Below are 20,772 nucleotides of genomic sequence, written 5' to 3'. Positions count from 1 at the left end.
GCCAGTCAAATGAGCCCGCTTTTGAGGGCTCTCGACCTGGTATCTGCGTATGTGCACTTACTGCGAACTGCATACTTTCGGGCTTGTAAATGCACAATCTGCACCTGCAATTCTGCGTGTGAGGATAAATGTTTGATTTAGAGGTTTGGGCAACTCGTCGGTTTGTTTGCTTGTCCGTTTATTCGGTAGCCAAGGTATTTAAGTCACCGCTGCTTTTTGCTGGTTTCGCATCGCTCCGGGCTTTTAATAGATTCCTGCTAATGACATGCAATTAATTTTGTGGGTTTTCAGCCGGAATCATAAACTGTGCAAAACAGAGTTTAGAGTTTTTGTGGCAGTAGTAGCTACCAGTGGTTGATTTGGGACTTGGTGTGTGAGGCCTTTGACCAGCGTCAGTGATAACTGCGGCTAACAAAGTCAATTCTAGCATTTACACTGAGTTTTTGGCAACAAAAACATAATAAAATATTATCATAATTTCTTACATATACATATTTAATTTGTTTGCCTTTTACCATTCCTATTACTTTGAAAGACTTCTACTTTTCAATACTAAGAAGGCGGAATATCCAAGCGCAAGGTACTCATTCCTTAAAATTGCATTCAAACATATATAGGAAATATCAAATTTCATCAAACATCATGTGTGCTGAGTTTAAATGGCTTTCGAATGAGTGCTATCGACTTGACTTACCAACGCGCAGCAGTCACTTTTATCAAGAAAGTGCATTTTCCGTTGATTGCAAAGCGATGAAAGGAAGGGTCGACGACCCACGGCACATCTGCTTTTCATTCCGAACTTTTATCTAACAACAAAGCTCACACATGGAATAGCCAATGTTTTGACCACTGCCACAAAAGGACAACCCCAATTGCGAGTTGCCAACAGGGGATTTGGCCGGCAAATGGCCAGCGATGGCAATTAACTTTATAACATTTGCATGGCCCATGTGCAATTTCCTGGCCTTGTTGCGGGTGCATTACCCGCCAGTTGATTAATTGGAAATTGCGGTTAATGGATGGTCAGATCGGAATCGAAGTCGATAATGGAGATGAACAAGTCGCCCTGGAGTCTAGACTTTTAATTAGACCAGGCATTTGAGCCTAGTTGAGTCCCCTACTCGAAGCATATGCAAAAAAAGTTTGCTGCAGAAACTTTGTCACTTGCCATTGAATTTTTTCTGCAGAGTCAGCCAAAAAAGTTGACAGATTTGCAGCGGAAAATTAACAAGTTCCGTGCTGAAAACATATTTTCTTTTTTTTGCATAAACTTTGCCTTCGTAAAATTCAGTTAAGAAGTCAGAAAAAGTATGCAATGCTAAGAATGTGCTAAAAACCATGTACACGAAAGAGTTTTATAGGATTTTTTGTTTTTCTTTATTTTTTTTTTTATGCAGCTGTTATTCGGCCAAGTCTACGAAAACTTAAAAAGTCGTAGACATCGCCAGCAGTTTTGTGTTGCCGCATTTTTATGCCCTTCTGGCAAGCCAGAGTTTCCTGCTCAGATCGTTCAACAGCCTAGAAACGGAGTTTGCTGGAAATGAAGTTTACTCGATGGGTACTTCCAGTTGTTTGCCCAGCAGACGCATATTTTTCTCAATCTTGTGGCCACTTGTGCAGGATGTCGGGAATAATGATTTCGTAACTGCTAGGGTTGCCAAATAAAATTCCACTTATAGTAGTAATTGGTTTCTCGAAGTAAGAAGCTTTTAATTTCTATCATACAAACTTATCCTAATGCGTTTGAGGAACAACAACTATTTATTTGCTGTAGTTGCTTCCTTTAAACTAACCTTCTTATTCAAAACTAACAATTATAAGTTTATAGGCATGTAAATGCGGCTTATTATTTAAGTATCTAAATAAATAAAACCAAATAGCATTTAAAGTACCTGCACTTATTTGTGAAAGGTTCAATCTGCACATCTAAATTCAGCTCAGGTTCAGGAAGCGCGCTCAGCTGGCAATTGCCTTCGGTCCAATTATCAGTTCTGATTTGAAATGAAGGCAATCGGATAAATTTTGTATGAAAGCACATAAGAGCCGAGCATCTGGAGTGTGCTACTGGTCAGAGCGACCGGCGGTTGACCCCAATAAATTGGAACCGTAAAAGAGGACCACAGCCGGCGGAGCAAAGTTCACATGGGTGGCGACCTTTTGGCAGCCTTAAAACGCCTGTTGATTTATGCAAAAGGGGATTAGCAGGGGCATCTGAATGGGGATAAACACAACCTAACCGCAAACATAACATTTGAAGTTGCCATCGGAGCAGGAAGACCGTCTCGTAATTTTAGCCAGTCGTCGGCGCTTTTCAGTCGCAGTGTTCTTTTTAACTCGGCATAAAATAAGACAAATGAGCTAATTTCGCTGGCGGAAAGGATAACAGGCCATCGGGCCATCGCCTTGGCCATAATAAATCGCACACAAATGTGATATTTATATGCATTTCTTTATACAGACATAAGCGCAAACACACTATACGGCGGCACTCGGTTGCCATTTGCCATAAATCTATTGCCGCATTATTACTCATACGCACTGTAGACGCTGTCTACCCTAATATATCAGGGAATTACCATGGCTATTACTCTTCCTTTCTTTCCATCGGCATGGTGTGCCCTTTCATTCGAATAAATATACATTTATCTTGGAAAATGGTAAAGGTTAAGCTTTTCGAAAAAGTTGAAAAACCATGTGCTTAGGGTTTAAGAAGATGCTCTGCAAAATGCATATTTTCCCTAATTGTTCCACTCCACACTGTGATGGCTAATCCATAAGTAGTCCGCAATTTGCACAGCTCTGGCTTAAACTACTATTGAAAACCCCGAAGCAAGTCAAGTACCGAATTCCCAATCCAAATCTCCATTCTCGGTGCCGTGTAGCGTGACTTGGGATTTATGAACTCCATTTCGCATGTTCGCCATTGTAAAGATTAATTGCCACAGCTCCGTACCGCTTCCCATTGCGGCTTGTTGTTATCATTCCGCAGCAGGCCATGTCCGTAGCTCCAGCTCCTTTTTGTTGGCCAACTAACAGGGTGAAGCAGCACTGGAGAGCTGAAGAGCTGCGGAGAATAGAGCGATAGCGACGACATCGACAGGCGGGGGAGTTATGTGCCAAACTTAAAGTCCAAACCAGCAGTGCAAACGCATTGGATAGAGCCATTGTCAACATGGCAGAGTTTGGTTCAGAAAAATGCGTTGTAAAATCAGTACCAAAGGTCAGTGACCCAAGTGGTATTCTACAAAAGATGATTCCAACAACATTCAACAGGATATACAATGTATAAGTGGGAATTATTAAATAAATTAGATTAAATACAATACATCAATTGAAGTTGGTGCTGCACAACTAAATTTGGTGAGTACCAAATGCGTACATTATTCCCACTTCAAAATGATTTAAGTTACCCAACTACTTACGCACTCAGACTCCGGATGTTTTCGGCATCGTTGTTAATATTTCGATGTGCATTGTACCCAATTAAATGAACCATAATCCTTGGCCACCCAATACAGCTGGCTTACCGTCATAAAAGTTGAACTCCTTTCATTATGCTCCTTAAACTTTCATGATGGGGCTTTTGCTCTTTGTTTGTGCTGCTGCTGTTGTTGCGAGGCTTTACTGTATTTTAATTGGCTTTTTATTTATATACCCGGAGAGCCGAGTTCTCTCCACAATATTGGCACAATAAATGTAATCCGGTTCCGGTTCACATGCCAGGGGTTCCAACGGCTGTAAGTAATCAAGAGACGTCTGCCGCAAAAGCAGGAAATAAACTTTTTTAAAAACAGCGAGGGTGGCCAAGTTTGCTGGGAAACGGAAGTCATTGAACGGGTTTGTTACCGTAACATAATTCCTGCCTTTGCGAATACAAAATTGAAAGTACTTATCCGAATTCCACCTTGATTACGCTAACAAGCATTGCTCATGATGATAACAACTGATAGGAGATTGCAAAACGGGGACTGAAGAAATTATACTTTGCATTGCCACTTAAAGTCCTGGGTCAAACTTTTAACAAAATCTAGAAGGATTCCATATGGACTTGACTCACATCCCTGGGATTGAATAACACCTGAACTCAAAATCGAAATGTTACGTATACGTCGTGGTGTCCAAAGAGACTGTTAGGAGACTAACTGCTTTAGATGTCACCATTTAAAGTGCGAGCTATGCTTGAAAACATAATAGTAAAAGTTAGTGTTGTACAAAAATAAAAATTGAATAAAAATCCTAGCTCTTCCCTTACAAGTGCATCATGTTTTTTTTTTCTCCTGCCAACGAAGCGCTAGAAAGCCATAAACAAAACGGGCTAAGCTGATAAAAAATGTGTTGACTTTATGGCCAGAAGAGGCAAGCCGCAACAGGCTAGATACCACGCATAAGTCATTTTACCGGAATTTATTGAATTTATACGGACGGTCGCAAATTGGCAACAGTTTACAAAAAAGTGAGGCTCTTCTTTTTTATAGTAATAAGTTGATTTCCAAGAAACCTTTATGTAAGTAAGTAAGCAAGAGTTGAAAGAAATAAATATACAAGTCAGCCTCACAAATACAAATCTATCTCTGTCCCCAGGAAACACCAATTCATTTAGAGAAATTAGATATACATTAAATGGCAGGAGACTTACACCTGTGTCAACATATTCTGTCCAGCAAATATTCGTCCCCGGAGATTGGCGTGCCCAAAGCCCGGACAATCAATCACCCAGGCTGATTTCCCACTAAGTCTGAGGTAGCAAAGGAATTCCCCTGCTCACCAGACACACCAACAGCTAAGAATTAAAAAATTGGATTTAATTAAAAAGAGCCCGCACCCCTTTGGCAGCCAAGGTACAAAAGTCTGGCATTTTCCACGGCGAATGCAAATCATTTTAATGCGATTAATTAATATGAGGCATGGCAGAACTTTCCGCTCTCCTCAAAGAAAAGCGAAAAGCACACAAGTTGGAAATCATATTTGCCACCGCCCTATTCTGCTAATGGGGCAAAGTGAGCACACACAGACGCAAAATGTGAGAGGCTGGCAAATTGAGTGCTAATTAAATTAAAAACTGAGTAAAAACAGTTTCGCAAAAGTCATATCCCCTTTCTCCAGGAGGTGGCAGCCCCTACTGCCTCCTCTTCCTTCTCCGTTCGGTTTGTTCTGCTCGTCGTGTAAATGAGCTCCAACTTGCTGTGCAAATAACGCGTGTAGATAAGTTTCCAAAGTGGGTACAAGCAAAACTGCCAGCCTGTAACTATATGCAGAAACGCATGTACACTTCACTGCCTCTTTTCTGATGCTTACCCTTGCATCAAATAGATTTTCTGACCAACAGGTAGATTTATTTTATGACCTGCCTACGAACACCTAACGTGACACATAGAAATTATGAAATGAAATTATTATATAAATTAATACATATAATTGTTTCGTTTTGCCTACCTTTCTCCCAGTGTCCCTTGAGCCATTCAAATCCCTAGCCGAGGAAAAACAATTTCGAATTAAGTATGCGCATATGTTTGTGCAAATGGCAAGCAAGTTAAAAAACCCAAAGGAAGCAAAAAAACAACAGGACAACGCAGAACAAACCCGAAAAACAAGCTGAGGCAGCAGTCGCTGTCCCTAAATCCTTTCTTCTCCCCCACAAGCTAACCGCAAGGACCACGGAGGCGGAGTGATTGCAAACAGGATGAAAATGCAGCCGGCAAGACGAAAGCCAACAAACTGAAACGCTTGAGTCAAGTGAGATGCGAAGGACGAGCGGCAAAGGGCAACCGGAAACGGAAGTGCAAGGAGCTGCGCAAGAAGAAGCAGCTGCAGCTGAGCCAAGGAGCCAGGCTAATGCTGCTGAGCTGCTCCTTGAACCGCTTCTACACAAAAAAATGGGGACTCTGGCTTAAGCTGTAGTTTTCATTTAAAATGAATTATTGAGTGGAAGTTCAAATGAATTTTCACGTTCATTTTTATTTAAAACTTGTCTTTCTATTTTGTTCACCTATTTAATCACACAAAAAGTAGCTTATGATTTTATTATTCTGTTTAATAATTTTTTGTTGAATAAATTCATGATTCTATCTTAACGTGTCACCTTGTGTGTCACTTGAAAAGAATTACACTTAACCGCAAAAACAAGAAAATATCACATATTTCTCTCCCTGTAGCCACGTTTTAGGTTTTGTTTTTGCCTCAAGCACGCTCGAGATGCAAAGTAAATGCAAAACCACAGCAAATTATGTTGAGGGGTCGGAATCTGCTGGGTGATGTCTACTGGCGCGATAAGGACGAAGGCCCAAAGACCAAGGACCAAGGAGCTGGAACGGCAGAGCGAGGCAGCTTGGGACCTCCGGCGGAGCCGCTCAAGTGATTTTCCTTGAGTGGTGTGGAGCCTTGAGCAGGTGTCTGTTTAACCATTATGTTTAGTTGCAGGCAATTTGTTCCTCACCGTGTTGCCAAGGTAAACTATTTTTTCACTGCTTCCCGAAATTTCGCCCATCGGCTTTGGGCTAAAGTACACTTCACTGCTAGTTTAATCCTCAACGACACAAATAAATAACTCAATGCTTCAGTAATTGATATTTTAAGTAACAGCTTAGGTATGAGGTTGTCTATTCTTAAGGTCCTTTTTTTATAATTATTACCTAAATATTACGCGAAAAGTATCGTAGTTCTCTCTGTAATCCTTGTTAGCAAATATGTCAAAGGAAAAGGTTTGCAAAAATGTGTTAAGCTAAAAGTTAAAAGTGCGACAGCTCATTGAAAATTTCTCATGCTGCATAGTGTTTTTATTATTTCCGATTTCCCACAGTGCAAGGCAGAAGGAGATTAAGTTGCAGGCGGTTTACAGAACTTTATTAAAATAGCACTAACAGAACAGCAGCCATTGCTCACAGCTCATCATGGAGCAGTATATTCCTGTGCTCGGATAAGCGGAGGTGGGCCGGATCCTCCATATCCTTTACCTTAAGTTTCTGCTGCGAAACTGCACAAGGAATCATTGAGCCTCCTCGGTATGTAGGAAAGAACAAGGTGCACTGCTCTCGGCGTATCGATGGCAATGCATTTCCTCATATGGCGAATGGAATACTGACCCTGCATTTTGGACAGTTGGATTTTAAAACTCAACTGGAAGTACTTTACGGATGAAATCTGACCTGGCAGGAAAAGAAGCAGGGAAAATAACAGGATGGTAACCAAGACCTTAAACTTTCGTGATCGTCATTTTCCACACTATTGCCACGCAATATCCAGGATTATTGTCCAATAAGCTTATATTATTTTATCTATCTATCTAAGTTTATTTGTAAATCAGCATTTTTACAGTGAGTCCTATACGTTTCCAAATGAAATAGAACCATGCCTATGATCAAGTTATAGTTTTTTTGGCATCTCAGTGAAAAAAATAAAGCGGCCTAACCATTTTAGACATTCTAATCTGCCAAATGCAGGCACACAACATTGAAAACAGAAAGACAAAATAGCAACAGCTTTGCAGTCATTAAAGGGCAAAGTGTCGCCATATCGAGTTGGGCAAATTTCTAACGAAAATAAACAAGTGAGCCTCACTCTGCGGATCGTCGGTAATCGTTTGGACCGGGTGCAAAAGGGCTAAGCAAATATTTGCAGCGGCAACTTCGCAAATGAGCTTCAGCCCAAAAGACAGAGGACACACAGAGATGATGACGACGACGATGACGAGGACGAGGACGAGAACGATGAGGAGTTGTCGTTGCGTTGTAGCCAGGATTTCAAAAGGACCTCAACTCTGGCGGAAACGGAAACAACAACTTTCCCGCTCTCCAGGAACAGGATGGATGTGAATGGGTTGGACGGAGGGGTCGCCTGTCGTGGCTGCCATTTAATGACATTTTTGCACCCATTTGAGCTTCCGGGCCTGCTGTCTGCCTGTCGATTTCAGCAATAATTTACTTAAGGAAAGTCTAAATATGCTTGCCGGCCAGCATCCAGTACCTCCATCTTGTGGGCCGGCAATTGTTTATTGCGTTTATCTGTCCGTCTGGAGGCGATAAAATGTTGTGAAAATCCAGCGACAATATCCAATAAATCGTTGTCCTTCCAGGGGGTTTTGTGGCCTGACCTTCACAACTCTGTTCAAATGTTGCTGTCCCGTGTTTGTTTGTATTTGCTTTCGCTCTGTCTGCTCCCTGGCTTTTTTCAAAGGGTTTAATTGTCCTTTTTGTTCGCCTTTTGTTGACATAGGTGGCCGGGGGATGAGGCAGTGCGAAATAAAGGTCCTTCTCATATGCCGCATGGTCGTATTATGAATGGCTTCGGCATTCATTGTATTTTTGGGGGTAGGCCAACAAAAGTGTTAATTAACTTGTATAAATCAGTTGGCAATAGACTTGTGGAAAGCGACCGAAGGTTGTAAATTCAAATTGAGCTAGATTGAAATGGGATCGAGTTTATCCTAATTGAGCCGGAAGAGTGAAGAACTTAAGCAAGCAAAACCTGGCATTTTATAGTTGGTTCGCTTTAAAGTTAATTTGCGTACCTAATATAAATTTTCAATGCCAGCAGTCACTCTTAATCTGCGCGTTCTCTAGCCACCTTGCCTCCTTTAACCAGCCACAGTGACTGCCATAAAGCATTTCCGGATAGCCAATAAATCCGCAAACTGTAAATCTCAATAATGCGAGGCGAGGCCATTAAAAGTCAATGGAAGCTGAGCGGAAAAAGAGCTTGTCAAAGCATCCGCATAATTCAGCCGAGACATTTCACGCCGTCTCCACGGGACACCCACAGCACCACCCAAAACACCCACAGCACCACAAAAAACACCCACCACCCAAACCACCCAGTGCAACCGCTGAGCTGAAGCTGAGCTCATAATTCCCGCGTTTCCTGACATCAGATTGAATTTGCGCAATGAACGCGACTTTCTGCCCATGATAAATGGATTTTGGCGCCAAAACGATTTGTTGCGCATACTTTGCTGCAATGCGAATGCGAAAATTTATGCGACTTTGTAATGCAATTCATAAGCTATGCGCTGCACTTTTCCAAAAGTTGCAATTTATAGCTGGTGGGCCAAGTGCCCAGCTCGAACAAACAAATTGCCAATGCAAGGCATTCGATATTGCGGAGCTAGAACTGCTTTATATGTTAATCCAAGTGGTATTTGCAATAAAATGGAAATTATCGCCTTTGTGTCTTCGAGAGCATCTGTGTCTTCAAAGTCGCGGGTAAAAATAAGTTGATCTTCCGCATTATTTCGATTGCATTACATTTCTGAAAGCAATTGTAATTTGTTTAAGAGACCAAATTTGCTGCATAAAATCGTAGAAAGTTATGAAACTCTACCGCTTTGTGAAGTACAAGTTCTTGAATATTTTACTTTTTTGCATTTTCACACGAAAAGCAACTTCTTTTTACCCACGCAAAGTTGCAAATTTATATAAGCTAGTTATAAAACGCAATAATTACTGTCAATTTTAATTGTAGATAGAAATGTATTTACAGTATTTTAGGGAAACTAGAGAACTAATTTGGTTGCCATGTATCTTCAAATGCAACAACTTCGGTTGGCATACTAAGGAATTTTTGCTCATAGGCTGCAGGATCCATCCTTCTAGCCCGACTGCTCTATCCTTTTGGCCGAAGCCCCTTCCCGGGCCAGGTGTACTGTGACAAGTTTAATTATTGCCGTACTCCGACGTACTTGGGGTTTGTTTGCGCAGTCATTTAGCCAGTTTGTCATTCAGTCAGTCTGCCAATGTTGACGGCATCGCCGCCGCTTAACGCCTCACTTGGCAACTCCAGCGGGAATGGAGATGGGAATAGTGACGGTGATGGAGATGAAGTATTAAAACAATTTTGTTAATTAAGTAGGAAAAATTGTTAGTTTATTTACTCGTCAACTTTGCCAGAGCCAAACACCTCACACACACTGCCTGCCATTCCCAATGGATATTTTGTGCCGTAGCAGCTAAGTTTCAGAGTTTACTCAAAAATTCTCAAGTGCACAATTAATTAGTAAAGTTGCGCCAAAGCAAAAGCAAAGGCAAAAACAAAGCAAGGCGCAATTTTCCACTCCCTCCCGGTTTTCCCGGAATTTATGGCCCATTTTGATTAGACTCGCTGAAAAGCATCGTAAGTTCTGGCCAAGTTTAAAACTATTCGAAAGTAGGCAAAGCTTTTCTGATTATTTTCCATGGAGTTTGTTGGAAATAGGCAAGAAATTGAAAATTGATTGCGACTTGCATAAGTAATGAACCGATTCAGTGGAATTCCATTCTCGAGTTCGTCATTTAAGGAAGATTATATAACTGCTCAAGAGTAAATTAAATTGGAATTGAAAAGCCTTGAGTTGAAGAGGAAATGTACCATTTCTGGGTAGAAAAAATATATTTAGGGGTTTAGGTCGTTTTATTATTCTTTAGAGAGCCTGCATTATTAAAGAAAAATAAAACATCCAAAGCCTTACTTCTTTTAACGAATTCGGATTTAAAGGGCAGTTACGAACAAATTGAAATCTCTCCCATTTATTTTCGCACTTATTTTGGGAGCTAACTGAAATATCGAATCGCTGATGAAAAATATATTTATACCATCAAATACATACAATTAAAATCACTTTACAAATAATAAGAGAATATATTTATTTAAGGTATAGTGATTTTCGGAGAAAGCTCTGTAAGCTGGTTGAGTAATTCGGTAAGCTTTCTGTTAACAACATATGTTAATATTTAGTAAGGATCTGCACCATTGACTGCCTGCTATATTACTTTTTAATATTTAAAGAACTAATTTTAAAGATAAAATTAAAATTATATAAATTCATATAAGTAAAGTATCAACATGTAATATATTTAACTTTTGATAATACTTCTTAGATAGATAGATAGTTTTATAAAACTGCGACTTGTTTTGCAACCCAATGCAAGAAAAAAATATTTAAGTAAAAGTTATTTGTATTACTTGAGGTATTTTCTTTTAAAAATTAACACTTCTGTAAATTTCACGGAAGCATCCATCCGGCGTTATGCCCCATAACTTGGCAAACTTTATGGGAAAATTATGAGAGTGAATGAAGCCCAAATTCTTCATGGTCAATTAATCAGCAATATGTGTAATTTGCGAAAGAAAATGCAAAAATTGTTTAATTTGTAAATTAATTAATTGCCAACCAAAATATTATTGAAGTCTGCATAGAAAAACCAATTGCAACACATTTAATTGGCGAGACAATAAGGCACATTTTGATCATAATTCAAGTAATAATTAAAAGGGTTATGCTTTAGCCCACAAGGCAATAGCTGGCAGATAAAATCGGGGTGTGAATTATAACTAGTTCGTATCAGTGCAGTCTGGGAAAATGTTATGCAATTGGCACTTATTCTTCGCCAACTGCAACCAGATGAATGAACAACTCAAGGTATTGCACCAAATGCACAAAGATGCAGTAACAGCAAATTGGCTGAGATATACAACCATGACAACAAAAGAAAAGGCCAAAATGAAGGTGCAAACTGGAATAACAAATACTCTTTTTATACACATCTAGAGTCAGCAACTGAAACAAAAATATAGCTATTATCATTGTTCAAAAGACAAACATTTTTACAGCTATTATGTTAGGCCCTTGAATATTAAAGTATTATAGTGAAAGTATTATAGTGAAAGAATAGAGCAACAAACTGCAACATAAATAGAGAGGAAAATGTATCTGACGTTTTTCTTGTCTGTGCTTCGGTTCCGTTTTCGTTGTATATGTTTTCCTTTTCTTCGAATGGCTTTACTATATCAAAAACCCACGAAAAACGTTTTTGCTGCCTCCAGTTCACTTTAGCCCCGTTTTGCGGTGTTGTAGGGCAACAAGCTCATTACTTTCAATTAGATGCATTAGCCGCAGACTCAACATTGTTTACTTTGGTTTGGAAAATCGCCGCCTGCCGGTAGAAAAAAGTTTGATGTCATTTTGGACCCCGGGTCTTTCTTTTTCGTTACTCAGATCTGTTTCCCCTCTCGTGGTCAGAATTAAGTGCTGTCGCTTTTCCTGCCCACTTTTTTAGCTAAGGTGTAGGGAAATTGTTTGGCCTGCCTTTTAAATTGGACTCAAAGGTGGAGTTCATCGGACTTTCTTAATTGGATCGCAATGCTGCACTTGAAGGGGTAGCCAGCAATTTAACAAGTCAATCTGTTAATTTCAACTTATAACCTCGACATTTTATCTGATTGATATATATCACATTTTAAAAGAAATGTCGCGTGATAGCGTTGATATTTTTAAGATCATTACCATACTTTCAACACCCACCGACATCAGTTCAACAATTTATTTGTGTGCTATTTATGAAATGCTAAGCTTTTTTAATTATTTTTATTCTTTATTGCTGTGGATAGAGGAGCCTGCAGGTGGCCAAATCTTGCAATCAATAGTCATTTAAAAACATATGTATGGACAATTTGCGAAACGTTATTACACGAGTCGACAATATGATTTTACACCCCAAAAAATTGGCCTGTTATTAAGTGGAAAATGAAAGGAAATGTTTATTATATTTTTACAATTTAATAGTTATTTAAACTTTACCAAAAGCTATTTACCATTTAATTTACAAAAGTGTATATGAAAAGTGATGGAAAGAATAATCAAGTTTCATAACACTTATGAAGCTTGAAAAATGTAATGATTTTTTTTAATAATTTTAATCGATTCAAATCTGAGCAAACTCACTCTCAACTTACATAAATATTTACTGTGGGACTTATAAAACTTATGTATTTCAGTTAGCACGAACGATGAAAATTCTAATAATAGTTAAATGCATTGTTTATTTGTTGATGATCTGCATATAGAGGGATCATTTTAGATATATAATTTTTTTTTTTCTTACCTTTGATATTGGATATTAACTTTTTGAAAAGACTACTCCATTTTCCTCAGTGCACCTGGCCGTATGGAAATCGTAGTTCGGTTACACGCAACTTCTGTGCACACGAGACCAAAATATAAAAACAGCCGCCTGGTGCCTCCCCACAGAGCAATGTCACCCAATCCACAGATGGCGCCGGGTCGTTCGTGAGTGTCAATTTTCGGCGATTTTCATTCGTTTTCCATTTTCTAGTGCGGATGCAGCTTTTAAAAGCTCTTGGCTCCTTAGTTTGGCAGTACCCGATGCGAATGGCTCATTCAATTAGACGGATTTAACCCGATGTGTCGCGGCCTCCTCCGTGATACCAATTTAAATGCGGAGTTCATATAGACAAAATGCTGACGGGCACTATCGTGCTGCTGCTATCGCTACTTTCCCTAAACCCCATTACGAAGGCTTGTAAGAGAAGAAGATCGCATCGCCGATAAGGATTGTGATTTGTGTGCTTAGCTGGTTTCCTTTTTTATAGCCAAATACCACAGAGAGGCACTGCAATTCTTGTTGCGCAATGGAAACTTCGACTTGAATCCACTTAACTGTCACATTTTATTGTGGGAAACGTGCCCCAAGCGATTTATAGATTATCAGCTGTTTACAAGGTAAGTAAAGTGAGAAATGTGAAAGTGGGAGAAATGCTTCAAAACAAATCAAAAAATAGAAAATATTTCCTTTGAAATGATTATGTGACTAAATTATTTTGAGGAAAAAATATCATGACAAATAGAGTTCGAGTCAGAGCGGTTTTTATTAAATAAGCATTACAACCGGTGTTTATCTTAACCAAAATAATGCATTATAAACAACTAGACTTAGCTTTAAATGGATGAATAACCGGAAAAGTAATCCGGTCATCTAAATAAACAGAAATTCTGTCAAGTTGATACGCAGTAAGACCTCTAAAGCGAAAGCCAAAAAAACATTCCAATCTTTCGCTTTTCCGCGATCCAGATTAGCTTTATAAATGATCCCATTTTATCCCTGACATCGCCCTTCTATTTTCCTGGCCTTGGACCATGAAACGAGCGCAATATGAAAGGCTAGCTAGTCACCAAAAAGATACAAATCGGATAAAACTACACAATCGCATAGCTAAAACGAATGACTTAGGAAACAAACTTGGCAATTGTCGTCGAATAAAATTATAAGAATTTGCATTAAATGCGAATGTTATGTAAATAATAAACATATGAATTACAAACCGCAGACACCATGAAAAGGCAATGGCATTGAGCTGGGAAACGAAACCGAAAGCTCCCATTTCCAACCGAAAACTCATAATCAAAATCAGTGCAGCGTTGCGTGTGCCGTTGATTTTCGTTTCATAGACGTCGCCTGGCAGCAAAAGCAGCAATTGCAGAAGCAATTGCATCAACAATGAAGGCAACACAACAGCAAAAGCAGCACCAACATTATTCAGATATTAGCCAAAGTCGTTCACGTTTTGAGTCGGAGCTGGGCAAAGTCAAGGCAACGGCGGTGGGCTGAGCCATTCTTAGGCCAGTTTTTACTGTTGCCGCTGCTGCAGCAGCACCTGTTGCTGTGGTTGCTGCTACTGCTGCTGCTTCTGCAGGCGTCTGCTGCGTTTTCCTTCGCTGCGCATTTCGCGCTTTTGCAGCGCATTTGCAGCGCGCAGCGCGAATCTGCAAGACGTGGTGCGGATTGCTCGCGAAAAATCAAAATTGCTAATCTCAATGCAAAGGATTACAATGAAATCGCTTGGCAAACACAAATGGATATCAATTAAAGAAACATGTAATCTGAGTGCAAACTGTCAATTTAAACGGAAAAGCGCAGTGGAATCTGGTTGAATTATACGAAATATGTGAAAGGCGATGAAAAATCGCAAAGAGGAAGGCCAAATATCCTCGGAAAAATAACTCATTATAAATGAAAATATAAATGCCCGCGTTATTTCGTGAACAAATCAGTAATTGAATTTAAATGTTTTAGTTGATTTAAAAAAATGTTGTGGTGCCTTTAAGTGAAATTTAAATTATTTTAAAAATTTTGAAAGATATGTATCTAATTTTATATGCATGAGTTATTAATAACCTCAATTATGAACATTTTCAAAATTTGAATAAAAATAATTACCCAGTCAGTGTGGTGATAATGTGACATATGTATCTGATGTAAACATAAACAAAAACCATTCAAATTCTTATTTTGGCTTTAATTACCTTAATAAATAAATAAAGAAAAAGTAACAAATAAAAATGAAACAAATCGTCGTGCTTTGCATATTCTCACTCTTTGCCAAAGGTAAAATACCTAAACTTATTCCACCTAAAATGAGTTGATCAAGCTAACAAGAATGAATTACACAAATACTTAGTTTTTGTGGTTCTGTTCAAAATTCTTGATCATTTACACATTTTCAAGAGTTTTTTGCAAGGGCAATGAATTTAAGACCCACGAAATGCAATTGCAGATGCACAAACACTGCTCCTAAGCCAAATGGATTGGAAGAATCTGCGCAACAGTGGAGCCTTGGACCTAAATGTCTTACGCTGCTTTTTGCGGGACAAAAACTATTGTCCCAGTCCACATATCGATCACCGTCTGTATGCTCCGTAAGTTCGCTTGGTTTCAGCAAGGCTGCTTTCTTTTTAAATATTGAGTTCGAAATAATAAAAGATATTTTCAAAAGTCCCAAAGTAATATTCCTTTTTGAGCAGAATTAAGTTAGACGGTGCTATTTTTCTTTTAAATTGGTATTAAGTCCATAGAATACTCATAAAAATGTTTGTAAATACATATATATTTTTATAGTATTAAATCAGTCATTTTTAATTCAAAAATTCAGGTCGAAAGCACTAGAATTTGTTTATCTATGTTTATCAAGACGTAAGTTTGACAGCTTATATTAATAATTTAGTCGCTGGCGGGGGAGAAAGTTCCTCAGGTGTTAGGACTTTCTGGAATTTCGGACTCGGTTAGTATGTCAACTGCCGAAACACTTGTCCCAGTGCACTTCTGCAACCATAAGGATATTAATCGGCAAAAAGCAGGAAAAAAATAAGAGTGCAATTAATGGGCGAGCAACCCGTTTCTCGAAACCAGCCACTGACCCACTAAGGAGGAGATGCTTTTGCCAAAGGAGGACCGCTTTTTCCACATTGACCACCAATCTTGGCCAGCGATGACATCAATTTCAATGGCCAATGCCAATAAAATGCTTTGTAAACGGCTCCTTGGTATTTGCCCAACTTGTCTGGGCAAGATTAACTCCAACTCTGGAGGCGAGACAAAGTCGCAACTGGTGAAGTCCATTTTTGGAGAGCAGACGGGTAATTGCCGTGGTAACATTTAACAACTGGGGGATTACATGATGTTCAGCTTTTACGAGACTCGAGACGCTGATTGACGGTTGTATAACAGCGGAAAATTACCGGATTGACACCTCCGTTCTGGGAACTCTAAGAAGGAATACAAATTGCTTTCTACAACTATTTAGTCTCGTTAGGAGTTTCTGGAAACCGTTCGGCTCATAATTGTTGATATATTCTAACTCATAGCTGTAAAGCTCTCCACTTGATAAACTTTAAACGAATTTTTTCATTATCATTAGCTCGAATTTTAATTAAGAGTTAGAATACCATGATCACTTTGTAGTACTTGCTGCATGAGAGGTTTATACGGTTTTATACACACATGGAATTTCAATTGTTCTATTTAAATGATGGGCAAAAGAAACCAGATATATCTGTAAACTACTATTGCCATTAATTTAAAACAGTATTTTTTTAAGTTAAAATAATTACACTTTTTAACACCAATTTTATACGCAGAGAAGGTAAAACAAATTTGGTTGCGCTAAGTTCGTAAACAATCATATTTTATTTATTAAACTTGATTTATTTTAAATAGTCTGAAAGGCATCTATAATATTAATATATTTTCAGTATTATTATTTTATATGATTACATTTACTTTCAGCAATGGGCCGCGTCGTGGAATTCCGTTAAATGTCAAGAACCCAATGTCCCTATACAAAGGTGGATTTAGCAAGCACCGCGAAACTGTCTTTATAATTCACGGATTCAATGGAACTGCCATAGATATTCACCTGCAATTTCTTAGGGATGGTGAGTGCATCTATCTATTGAATTATTAAAACCGATTGAGATCATTTTCCCTTTTTAGCTTACTTATCCCGCGATTTCAATGTCATCACAGTGGACTGGCGACCTCTGACCCGCTATCCGTGCTACCTCCACTCGCTAATCAACACCAGATTAACGGCGCAGTGCACCGCTCAAATCTACGCCTTTCTCACCCACTACGGAGCTGTTCCGGAGCGGATCACATGCGTGGGTCACTCCCTGGGCGCCCACATCTGCGGCATGATCAGCAACCACTTGACGCGGAAACAGTACCGCATCATTGGATTGGATCCCGCACGGCCTCTAATAGAGCGCATGAAGAGCAACAAGTTCCGGTTGTCCATCGACGATGCCAACGTTATCCAGGTGATCCACACCAATGCCGGATTCCTGGGCCAAGAGGACAACTCCGGGCACCTCAATTACTGCGTCAACGGTGGACGCATCCAGCCGTTCTGCAAAGGAAATCCAATCAGTAAGGCTATATTAAAAAATATACCTATTGTTTTCAATAGTATTGCATTAAAACTGAATCCTCTCTGTGTCCAACAGGAAAATCTCGGTGCTCGCACTTCTTGAGCATCTGCTACTTGGCCACTGCCACGTTCAAGCACAAGAAGTTCATGGGAGTGCCGTGTCCCAATGGCTGCCTGAATCTCAGTGGATCCAAGAGGCTGCCAGTAAGTGGAAAAGTGAATCCCTTCGAGTTCGCCTCGCTGCTAAGGGAGTACCACATAGGCAACGATGCCCCCGATGAGTAAGTTTATTGAAAATCGTCATTTGTATATAATTTTTAACCAATTTCCGTTTTCTTTTAGCGCCCGAGGTTGCATTTGCATTGATGTGCCGTATGCCAAGCACTGCCCCTTTACGGACGCGTAGGAGCTGGTCTTCAGTAGGTTGTAATTCTATGATAAAGCTGTCGATAATAAATTCAAGGTACATATATTATTTTTGGGTTCTTTTTTTTAGCGGATATTTTATTACAGAAGCTGGGTCAAACTGAATTTTAGCTTTCGGAGGAGTCTAGTCTCCCCGCTTAGCTGACACAAATGAAAAAAACACAAAGAGAAAAACTGTCATTGAGTCTGTCCACTATCAGATACCCCTTACTCAGAGGGAGCGCGAGGGAGATGGATAAATCGAATGTTTCTGGGATTGCACACGAGCTGTTGTTCGCTCCATCTGCTTTAGTTTTCAAAACCTCGATATTAATTAATATCCACTTACAAGTGGATACACGTAATATTATTTTAAATTAATTATTTTATTTACAATTTCAATATAGGGATAACTTAAATAAATACGATATACGAGAAGTTTGGTTTCGCTTATTACACCAATAATATCGATTACGTTACTGATTTCTAAAATCATCGTTGTAATCGATAATCGTTGTCCGTTTTGTGTTTTACCATCTCTATGGACATTGTGTATATAAAAGACTTGTTATTGCTTATTTTTACATTTACTACGAGAAGAAAGTATTTAATTATTTAAATCCTTTGTTTATTTCGAGTGAGTATCTTCCGTGTAACATGAAAAACCATTGATAATTGTCATAGTCGGTTTTAAATCGCACATTCCAGCTTGCCCAACAAGAAATATCCACAACCAAGCTTGTAAATCTGCAGATAAGGATATAATCATGGGTTGCGATGGCGGAACGATTCCCAGGCGCGATGAGCTGGTGCGCGTGAAGCAAAAGCCGGAGCAGGTTAGTCAACGTAATGAAGCACCTCATAGCCAGACTAAATAACATTTCTTGAACCCTACAGAAAGACAAGGATGCGGAGAGGGAGTTCCGTTGGCGGCACTGCACCTTGACCCAGCAAAGCCTCCAGGAGCCGATCGCCATGTGCGGAATGGGCAGGCTCTACTCCAAGCAGAGCGTCATTGAGCGACTGCTGGAGAAGGAGCCCATGCCAGAGACGGCTGCGCACGTGAAGAGCATGAAAGACATTCGCCAGCTGAATCCCACACCCAATCCCGCCTTCACCGAGGAGGACAAAACTGAAGGACTACTGGACACACGACATGCTCCTTACATCTGCAAGCTGATTGGCCTGGAAATGTCCGGCAAATTTCGCTTTGTGGCCCTATGGAGCTGCGGATGCGTTATGTCAGAGCGTGCCTTGAAACAGATCAAAGGCAGTGTGGCCAGCACTTGTCCGCTGTGCCAGGCTCCCTACAGCGTCGAGGACGTGGTGGTGCTCAATGGCAACGAGGAGGACATGGAGCTCATGCGGGTCAAGATGGAAATGCGTGCAGCCAAACGCAAGTCCTCCAAGAAGGACAAAAAGGGAGCTAAGAAGGTGGAGGTGAAAGCTGAGCCAGCAGAACCACAAGAGCCAGTTGCATCCACATCCAAGTCTGCAGTCGTGGAGAAACCCACCACTAGCACAAAAATCAAGGCGGTGGCCCAGGTCAAACGACTGGGCGCTGTTAACGCAATGCAGGATCCCGAACTGAAGCGTCTCAAGAGCGACTTCAGCGTGGCCAAGGATCCCAAGGCCAGCGATGTCTACAAATCCCTCTTTACCTCCCACAAAACCGAAAAAGATCAAGAGCGCGCTCACTGGGTCACCTACAATCCATTCTACAATTAATCTAGATTTAGTTTAAGTTTGCTGTGTTAAATCAGTCACTTGTGGTCCCTGATCGTTTAAACCAAACACACAGTTCAAAAATATACAATCGACAATGTATCGTTCAGCCTACCAAAAAGGTTTCCTTACCGTGCTTTATAGCGTGGGCAGTTCGCCCCTGAATAACTGGTCCTCCTATGTGAGTATCTGAAATTCAATGCTCCTGCATCTCTAGAAAGGTTCATTGGGCAGACCAAAAACGGGTACATCAAGCGAATCTACGATGAGGACATCAAGTCCCTAGTGCTCGAGATCATGGGCTCAAATGTGTCCACTACTTTTATACACTGCCCCAGCGAATGCAAGGAGCAGCTGGGCATCAAGCTGCCCTTCCTCGTACTCCTGATAAAGAACATGCACAAGTACTTCTGCTTCGAAGTTAAGGTAAGTCAGTGTTTCGAATTTATACTAAACACTGTGCTGCACAATGATGTATATCCTCCATAGATTCAAGACGATCAGCGCTTCATGCGCCGCTTCCGGGTGTCCAATTTCCAGAGCAAGACCTCTGTGAAGCCCTTTTGCACGGCCATGCCGATGGGCATGTCTCCAGGCTGGAACCAGATCCAGTTCAACCTGGCCGACTTCACGCGACGTGCTTATGGGTCCAATTATCTGGAGACCGTCTCCTTGCAGCTGCATGCCAACGTTCGTATCCGGCGCATTTACTTCGCCGATAAGCTCTACACAGAGGCAGAGTTGCCCAACGACTACCGTCTAATGGGCAAGCCAAAGGACCTGAAGAAACCGGAGAAGCAGTTCAAGGTGCAGGCCACTGCGCGTCCTCCGTCACCTTTGAACACGGGCCGCGGGGAAGCTGGCCCCTCCAAAGACACGGAACCAGAGGCAACGGAACCTATGAGTGAGCCGGAGCCTGTGCTGCAGAAGTCTCCGTCGCCACCTGTTCCACAGAAGGCTCCGTCGCCAACAGCTTCCGCTCCACCAGAGCCAGCCACCGAGGAACCTGCTCCCCAAACGGAGGCCACTGAAGAGGCCTACTATTAAGTTACGTTTCATAATTGCTTGTTTTTATCATTCTGTTGACACGCGACTGGGAGTGGCACATGTTTTAAATTTCCAGTCATAGCAATCATAATCAAAAGTGTTTCTTTCATAAAGAATTAGGGAATG

The 20,772-nt window shown here is 40.5% G+C and overlaps 3 protein-coding genes across 5 annotated transcripts; all 3 read left to right on the top strand.

The window, feature by feature from the left end:
- Positions 1-13,127: 13,127 nt before the first annotated feature.
- LOC6542470 (phospholipase A1) lies at positions 13,128-18,625 on the top strand. Of its 3 annotated transcripts, none has more exons than XM_026978946.1 (7): positions 13,128-13,286; positions 13,357-13,486; positions 16,827-16,975; positions 17,034-17,468; positions 17,546-17,750; positions 17,812-17,932; positions 18,583-18,624. In XM_026978946.1, the coding sequence occupies exons 1-6, from the start codon at positions 13,223-13,225 to the stop codon at positions 17,873-17,875; spliced, it is 1,047 nt and encodes a 348-aa protein (XP_026834747.1). In that variant the 5' UTR covers positions 13,128-13,222; the 3' UTR covers positions 17,876-17,932; positions 18,583-18,624. The 3 variants fall into 3 exon arrangements, with proteins under 3 accessions (XP_026834747.1, XP_026834748.1, XP_001969932.1); XM_026978947.1 differs by lacking the exon at positions 18,583-18,624 and adding an exon at positions 17,966-18,003 and having other exon boundaries at positions 17,812-17,892; XM_001969896.3 differs by lacking the exons at positions 13,128-13,286; positions 13,357-13,486 and adding exons at positions 14,488-15,149; positions 15,319-15,460 and having other exon boundaries at positions 18,583-18,625.
- On the top strand, positions 18,362-19,700 carry LOC6542352 (protein RTF2 homolog). The gene is made up of 3 exons (XM_001969895.3): positions 18,362-18,511; positions 18,583-18,710; positions 18,772-19,700. Exons 2-3 carry the CDS (start codon positions 18,642-18,644, stop codon positions 19,600-19,602), a joined length of 900 nt encoding a protein of 299 aa, XP_001969931.1. The 5' UTR covers positions 18,362-18,511; positions 18,583-18,641; the 3' UTR covers positions 19,603-19,700.
- Positions 19,659-20,737, top strand: LOC6542222 (cilia- and flagella-associated protein 20). Its single transcript, XM_001969894.3, has 3 exons — positions 19,659-19,780; positions 19,834-20,025; positions 20,089-20,737. Exons 1-3 carry the CDS (start codon positions 19,697-19,699, stop codon positions 20,644-20,646), a joined length of 834 nt encoding a protein of 277 aa, XP_001969930.1. The 5' UTR covers positions 19,659-19,696; the 3' UTR covers positions 20,647-20,737.
- Positions 20,738-20,772: the final 35 nt, after the last annotated feature.

This window comes from Drosophila erecta, unplaced genomic scaffold (assembly GCF_003286155.1).
Source record: "Drosophila erecta strain 14021-0224.00,06,07 unplaced genomic scaffold, DereRS2 tig00000055-arrow-pilon, whole genome shotgun sequence".
In the NCBI taxonomy this organism is placed as follows: domain Eukaryota; kingdom Metazoa; phylum Arthropoda; class Insecta; order Diptera; family Drosophilidae; genus Drosophila; species Drosophila erecta.
Note: the sequence above shows the minus strand (reverse complement) of the source record. Positions and strands in the feature narration are given on the sequence as shown.